Genomic DNA, 7,907 nt, shown 5'->3' with positions numbered 1-7,907 from the left:
AAGTAGAATCATATATATTCATAATAGGTTTCAAGTTTTTAAATTACAGTTTGTTGGTGAAGCATGGGATAAAGTTCAAAGGTTAAATAAACGTATGAAATTATCTTAATGAAAAATGTCGAGTTACTTAACTTGTCGATATCCAACATCTAAGTTATTTACACTTCACGTTCTTACTTATAAATCACTTTACCATTTTTCGAATGTTGTCAAAAAGAATAGATTTCTTAAATCACAGTGGACCTCATAACATAGACCCGTAATCATATCATAATGTATCTGATAAATCAACAATTTGATATTATCTTCTAATTCCATCGATAAACATATTGAAACAAATACGATCATGTAAAGTATTATACGTTTAATACTTTATTAATATTCTCAAGTTATAATATATATATATATACATATATATACATATTTATTTATATATAACGGTTCGTGAATAGTCGGAATTTGGTCGAGGTTATAATGAATGTATGAACACAATTTAAAATTCTTGAGATTTAACTTAACAAACTTTGCTTATCGTGTCGGAATAATATAAAGATAAAGTTTAAATTTGGTTGGAAATTTTCGGGTTGTCACATATCTTTTGTTTTGATTCGCGATATATAAACAATTAATAGAAAACGCATGCATAACACTAATATATAATATAAACTGAGTTATTACAACTAAATCGTTTCAATTGCCTGCCCAACACGGGACTTAGGGCGCAAATAATGTATTTACAGTTGCCTGCCTAAGCATAGGACTTACGGCGCAAACGGTTACAAACAAAACCTAAAACTCCTCCTTGAGGAACCCATCAACCGACATATTCGGGTCCGCGACAAAAGCATTGATTAGGGGATTGGGATGGCTGCGATGGCGTCTTCCGCTTCAAGGAGCACCACGGTCGTACCCTCCTTCAAGTTCTTCTGCACAATGTCGGGGTACGGTGGCGTCATACCGCATCCTTTGATAACCTCTACCATCACCTTGTTGATTTCATGGTCCTTCACCGCATCAACATAGGCGTTAAATTTGTCAGTTACGGGCCCCGAGTCCATCACCTTCTGCGCAATGGTGGGAAGGGCGGTGCGAAGCTTTGATAAGTCCGCCTCTGCCAGCTCACGGCCTGTCACCGCGTCATCCTTCTCCCTCGTCACCCTTTCCAGTTCCAGCCGCAGGCGCTCCATTTCACGTTTCGCCTGATCAACCGCCCCAACCAACTCGCGGTTTTTCATCCTTTCCTCAATCAGGGCGGTCTTTGTTTCCACCGCAGTCACCTCCACTACCTTGCGCGCTTCTTCCGCGGCATCCCTGTCCTTTTTGATCTGGTCAACGCCTGGTTGCAGCAGCCCCAACTCTGTTTCTTTTCGCACGGCCACTTGATACAAATTGGTGGAGCGGCGGGCCTGATCCGCAAACATACCAAAGAACACAAGGCCGTTCTGGACGAAGGCATTGAGCGCTTGGTGAAAGGGCAGTGCGGCTAGCTGATTGCGGAACTCAGCCGGAAAGATTTGTTGCAGAAAGGCGGACTGCTCTGCGGCGTTTTCGGCGGAGGACTGGGTGAGCTGCGCTAGGTTTGCCAATCGGAAGCTACCGGGCAGTGGGACTGGCGTAGAATCAGAGTCAAGGTGTATCGCCCTGTCCCTGGACGTGGCGGTAGCCTCCAGTTCCGGATTTTCCTGCGGCAGCGTCTGCGGCGTCTCCTGAATATGCTCTGCAAATCAGTAACTTTTAGCACATGAAGTTAATCGTACGGTGTTTACGAAAGAAAAGAGATGCTTACCGGTGATAGGAGGAGGAAGATCTGCGGATGCTGGATCGACGGGGACAAAGTTTTCGTTCCGCATGTCCTCAGTTTGTTTAGGAGTTAGCTTCTTCTTCTTCTGCTTGGTTTGGGTGGCTTCGGAAGCCTTGCGCTTGTTGCCCGAGGTGGCAGGTGCTTGCACCTCATTCTCGCCAGTCTTCTCCTGCTTAAGCGGCTCATTAACGTTCTGCTTGCGGAATGAGATGGCCGCAATCTCCTCTGCGGTAAGCACTTTCTTCATCTTCATCTCTTCAAACATATGCGCAATATTAAAATATGTATGTATATGCTAGTGGTTAAATATTCATATGCATTTATACTATTCCTACCCTTGCCATTCGGTGCGATTATGGCTGGACGCATGTTCTCCAATGGCCAGTGCGCGGATATGTTTTCTAACCACAGCATCACATTTCCATATGAACGGTGCACGAGTTGTGCATTAGCGCACTCCGCTAATAGTTTTGTTTCCTCATCATCAAGGGCGGGGGTTTTGTTCACGTACTTTGCCACGTTTTCGCACCAGATAAGCGTTTGCGGAAAATTGGGCCCAACAACAGTTTGGTCAATAAAAAAGAATGTTTCTTTCCATTGACCCGCGCTCGATTTGGGAGTTTTGGTAAAGTTCTGACGAGCGAAGAAAGTGAACCACGACTTGTGATGATTCGCTAAGCGGTATAGGTGGCAGAACACCTTCACTAAGGGCACCTTGTTGAGTGCAACGCACCACATCTCAAACAGTATAATCTTCCCTATTGCGTAAGGGTGTAATTGCCCTAATCCTACGCCGAAATGATCTAAAACTTCTAGAAAAAAGTCGGAAGGAGGCACCCTAAAATTGTCATGCTTGAACGCATGCTCATATATGGCTACCTTCTTCTCCGGCGGTTTGTGAGCACGTTGATCAGACAAGGGTGACACCGGATTGTACTGTGCTAGGGGTGGGTATTGTTTAACTAAAGAATCAATATGCTTCTGCTCTATAATAGACACTACACTATCTACATATGTCTCGTTAGCCTTAGTCATTTTCTATAAAGTGATCGGAGAATAACTAACCTTTAGAAGTTGGCCGGAGTATTCAAGATTTGTTCGGAATTGAAATTGGCAGCGAACGGATTACATGTACGTAGCTAAATGTACTAGAAACGAAAGTTTTCAACAAGGTCGATTAAGTGATTATGGTAACATTAAGTTAAGTCCAGCTGCTGGAGCACTAAACTATGGTCAGGTAATTTAAAGTCAGTTAAAGAAAATGTTTGAAAGTTATATGAATTCATGGTCTCATAAATACGATAGAGTTGAATGTGTGATAATGGTGGATCATAGGGAGTTTTCGAAGGTACGAAAGCTTTTAGGCGAGAGGATGGCAAGATTTTGTTATTTCGTCCTGAACAAAACGCAATTCGTATGCAAATCGGAGCTGATAGAATGTGCATGGAAGCTCCTTCTATACAACAATTTGTTGATGCGGTTAAACAAACAGCATTAGGAAACAAACGTTGGGTATAAATCTAGAACTAATAAATGAATTTATTTTTTTCGGATAAAGTTTTTTCTGTTTAGACTATATAGAAAGAGTGTGCGTTATAATCATATGAATGTGGCCTAATCACGTTATCTTGTGACCATTTTCGACCTTTTCCCTAGCCAATCAAAATATATTGCTGGTTTTTTTTTTTCTTTTTGAAAAGCAAAAAAATATATTGCTAGATAAGTTTGAACACAAACCTCAATTGAAGAGATCAGATCCCAACCACTATCGTACTTTTATTTTTTATCATAAACAAAAAGAAAAGATTAAGGAATTTTGTATTATGGGAAGCAAAAGGATCTTGTTTGAAATTAAGTCAAAATAGGTCTAAGATCCAAACCTCATTAAAAGCATATATATATCTTGAAGTGACAAAGGAAAGAGGTAAGAAACGGTCATAGGATAATCCAGTTACAACATGAGAGTAAAAATATTACTCCTCTCTGTATATCCTAAACATTGAAAAACCTTATTCGTTTACAGATTTATTTAGTGATAATATTTTAATTTTGTTTGATTTTTTTTTTTTTTTTTTTTTTTTTTTTTTTTTTTTTTAACTTGATGTCATATTTTTACTAGATTCCATCTCCAGGAAAAGGGTCACTTTACATGAGGCCTTTGCTTCTTGGAACTGGACCAACATTAGGTGTAGCTCCTGCTCCTGAATACACATTTTTAGTATATGCTTCCCCTGTTAGTACTTATTTTAAGGTAAAGTTTTTCTAACTATTTCAGTAGATTGTGTAGTAAAAGTTCAAAATAATACGGTTTGACCAAAAACACAGGATGGTATGGCTCCCTTGAATTTATACGTTAGCGACGAGTTTCATCGTACAACTCGTGGTGGGGCCGGAGGTGTCAAAAGCATTACGAACTATGCCCCCGTAATGAAAGCCTTATTAAGCGCAAAGGAACAAGGGTTCTCCGATGTAGTCTACCTTGATTCGGTCCATAAAAAGTACCTAGAGGAAGTTAGTACTTCTAATATTTTCCTTGTCAAGGTACTAATTTCCCTTCAAAATGTCTTATAATCAAAAGGATAGATCTACCACGTGTAATGTTTCTAGATCATCAGATCTGTTTTAATATTTATTATTAATATTAATTATTTTTTCCATAAAAAAAAAAAAATCAATATGATACATATAATAGCTAGGGCTTATGTATCTAACATTTTCTTTTTGAGATAGGGTAATGTTATTTCAACTCCCGCAACCATTGGTACTATTCTAGAAGGAATCACAAGAAAGAGTGTTATTGATATCGCGCGTGACTTGGGATCGAGGTATTATATTGACATGTGTTTATACGAGTACTATACGAATATGTAGACCCTAATGAATCTAACTCCTAAGTCAGTTGTACAGTAAAAACTGTTAAACTACACTGGTTGACTTATAAAAAATGATGTTGTATTTATCGTTACTCTGAATATAGTAATCTCAATATGTATCGATTGTTATAGGTTGAGGAACGGTCTATTGAGGTAGGCAAATTGATGGAAGCCGAAGAAGTTTTCACAACAGGAACAGCCATGAGTATTGGTAGTGTTGGAAGCGTTACATACAATTGTAAAAGGTAAAACGTAAACGTTTATAATTGCAATTTAAGTTGATAGTCTCTGAAAGTTGCACTTAAAGATTGAACACGATTAATTTATTTTGTGTTTGCAGAGTGAAATACAAAACAGGCAATGATTTGGTCGGTCAGAAGTTGTACAAAACTTTAGTAGGGATTCAAGTTGGAAAAGTTGAAGACAAATACAATTGGGTTGTTCAAATTGATTGATTTTCGTTATTAATAATTAATCTTAATGATAAAAAATAAAAATTATGTTCGTTAAGAAACATGAAAATGAAGTGGGCTATCACTCTAGTTTTAGGCTACTATTGCCGGTATGAGTGAATAAGTTGTACCGAAAAAAAGTGAAGTTAGGTTATACACTATAACTATAACTAATTAATATATAAAGTGGATTTTAATTTATCATTGCCCTTTTATTTTGATAAAATACTAATATACTACTACGTAATAGATTATACTAATATACTACTTTGATGAAATTTTTTCATTTGGTTATGAAGATTTTAAGTTTTTTCAGAAGAAAATAAAATACTACCACGAACTTGATTTGGGTGGATACTCTGTTTTGTTTCAAAATTTGACATTGCATTGAAATAGTGTAGTATAGACTCCTTTAATCACCATTTATTTATCAAATATTATTTTGTAAATTGTCTTAAGTTAAATATTAACATTTTTAGACATAAAACGTTAAAAAATTTAAGCACTTAATTTATACATATAAGAAAAAACTTTAGTAAAAATTAGAGGTAAGAGGTAAACAAAAAATATGATATTTTTTAAACCACGGTGCTTTTGTCTGATGACAATATTAAAATCATTCTAAATTCATAAAATTTGTCAATTATCAATATACGAATAATTTTTTTTGCGCAAAAAAATTATTCATATATCGATAAGCAAAAAAATTATCCGATACTATTGAGTTATACGTAAAAAAAAAAAAAATAAAAAAAAATAGACCCTACCTAGTCTATTATCTAACGATCTAATTGAACTTACAACCAAACGGAAAGCTACTAGCTAATTGGAAAAATAGATATTTCAACTAATAATATCATTGCAACCAAACAATACTAATAAAACACAAATCAAATAAAAAAGCTTGACTTAGAACGGCTTTTAGTTAAAGACATGACATCTAATAAAAACAACTGTAGAGGTTAGAATTATGACAAAAACCACCCTCACTAAGAGCTGCTTTTAATTAAAGATATGACCTCTACTTTTTTTTCCTAATAAAAATTTGTAGATGATTAGAATTATACTAAATTTTCCTATTAGGAATTGTTCTTATCAAAACACCCGTTCTATGAAACTTCTCTTTTTCTATTGAATAAGAACAAGACTTCTAATAAGAATTTATAAAGGATAGATGAACAGGGTGTATATTAGGGATGGCAAAATGACCCGTACCCGATGGGAAACCCGAAACCCGTTACAATTATGCCGGGTCTGACCCGAGTCCGTCGGGTCATGGGCCGGGTATGGGGATGGTTACAAAAAAAATTCCGAGTTCGGGTTCGGGTATGGTTTTGAATACCGACCCGTATAACCGACCCGCATACCCGTATACCCGACCTGAAGAATTTTAATAATAATTTTTATGTAAAATTTTAGTATTAGTACTATATTGTTAATGTATGAAAGATTTCTCTTATTTGTTTTGAAAACGAGTATAATTTTATTCAATATAATCATATACAACAAGTTTTTGATATGTGATATTTTATATACTTTGCGTATTTGAGTATTTTAAAAACTTTTCAATCAACTTTTTGTATGTGATATTTTATAATATTTTAAACATGAAGTACTTAAGTTATTTTTTAATATTTTGATTTGGTAACTTATTGAAAATTAGATACAGAATGACTAATCGGGTATACCCGTTTACCCGTGGGTAAACCTGAAACCCGATAGTATGTAATTAAATGGGGACCCGACGGGTTTCGGGCCGGGTTTGGGGCGGGGTTTCTTAATCGGGTTCGGGTCCGGGATTAACTAAACCCGACCCAAACCCGACCCGATGCCATCCCTAGTGTATATAGAGTTACATCTATATAGCAGTACATATCGATAAGATAGACGGGTTCACAAAATGCCCGGATGAGCAAAATGGTATATGTCCCTCTTAATTTGGTTTGGTTGTACGTTTTCTTTGTTTTGTACGTGTTGTTAGATTATTTCTTTCTTCATGTTTACTTTTGGGATAGGTTCGAACCTACATGTTCGTAGGTGTTTTGATGTATGTAGCATTTGTGTTTAACGGGTCAGTGTTTTGGGGACGTTTAGGCTCGGTTGGAGTTATCGTCAATTTGTGGCGTTTACTTGTTTCGTGCCCGTCTGGCTGGTTTGTGATTTGTATCGGTTTAGGATCTTCATTTTTTGATTAAGGTCCTGTTTTTTTATTTTTGCAAAAATAAATCTATATACTTCATTACTTTGATAGTAATGAGTTCTTAGATACTACACATGTTTCATCGTTACAAGTGTCCACTTACTTTTTACACACAGTTTTAAAAAATATCACTAACTTCATTCTCCACTAATCAGTAATCTTCTCTCTTCAGAATAACCTATTCCGATTGATTGAAATACAAAGTGAATACTTGAAATTAGACATTTCAAAATAATACCGTGGACAATTGTGGTGGGATGGAAGGACTAGAAGTAAATAGATTACATCGTTAATGTTTGAGGTTTTACGGGCTTAGGAGGGGGCGTAGACCCCTCAAAAATTTTAGACGTATCATTAGATTTTTATTCTATTAACATGTTAGGCTACTCTCAACAATGACATTATTTTCTTTTAGGACAAACTGCTACATTAATGCAATGCCAACATTTTCTTTTAGGACAGAAGGATGACTGAGCCAATGTCATCAATTACATATTTACTTGAAAAAAAAAAAAAAAAAAAAAAACTAGACGCCCTATATCAATTAATTATTAATTGTACCAATATATAAGTATTAAAAC

General features: G+C 36.0%; 1 protein-coding gene across 2 annotated transcripts; it reads left to right on the top strand.

The window, feature by feature from the left end:
- The first annotated feature begins 2,924 nt into the window (after positions 1–2,924).
- Positions 2,925–5,129, top strand: LOC139898767 (branched-chain amino acid aminotransferase 1, mitochondrial-like). 2 transcript variants are annotated; one of them, XM_071881535.1, is made up of 7 exons: positions 2,925–3,038; positions 3,137–3,313; positions 3,921–4,052; positions 4,127–4,342; positions 4,532–4,625; positions 4,805–4,919; positions 5,015–5,129. In XM_071881535.1, exons 1-7 carry the CDS (start codon positions 2,931–2,933, stop codon positions 5,127–5,129), a joined length of 957 nt encoding a protein of 318 aa, XP_071737636.1. In that variant the 5' UTR covers positions 2,925–2,930. The 2 variants fall into 2 exon arrangements, with proteins under 2 accessions (XP_071737636.1, XP_071737635.1); XM_071881534.1 differs by having other exon boundaries at positions 2,931–3,038; positions 3,921–4,059; positions 4,137–4,342.
- The last annotated feature ends 2,778 nt before the right edge of the window (positions 5,130–7,907 follow it).

Source organism: Rutidosis leptorrhynchoides, chromosome 3 (genome assembly GCF_046630445.1).
Source record: "Rutidosis leptorrhynchoides isolate AG116_Rl617_1_P2 chromosome 3, CSIRO_AGI_Rlap_v1, whole genome shotgun sequence".
Classification (NCBI taxonomy): domain Eukaryota; kingdom Viridiplantae; phylum Streptophyta; class Magnoliopsida; order Asterales; family Asteraceae; genus Rutidosis; species Rutidosis leptorrhynchoides.
Note: the sequence above shows the minus strand (reverse complement) of the source record. Positions and strands in the feature narration are given on the sequence as shown.

What these genes read in the sequence shown, in the direction of transcription:
- LOC139898767 (XM_071881535.1), top strand. Translation starts at nt 2,931, where the DNA reads ATGTACGTAGCTAAATGTACTAGAAACGAAAGTTTTCAACAAGGTCGA. An exon ending in GAGCACTAAACTATGGTCAG is followed by an intron (nt 3,039 to 3,136) that starts GTAATTTAAAGT and finishes GGTGGATCATAG; the next exon opens with GGAGTTTTCGAAGGTACGAA. An exon ending in CTGTTAGTACTTATTTTAAG is followed by an intron (nt 4,053 to 4,126) that starts GTAAAGTTTTTC and finishes CCAAAAACACAG; the next exon opens with GATGGTATGGCTCCCTTGAA.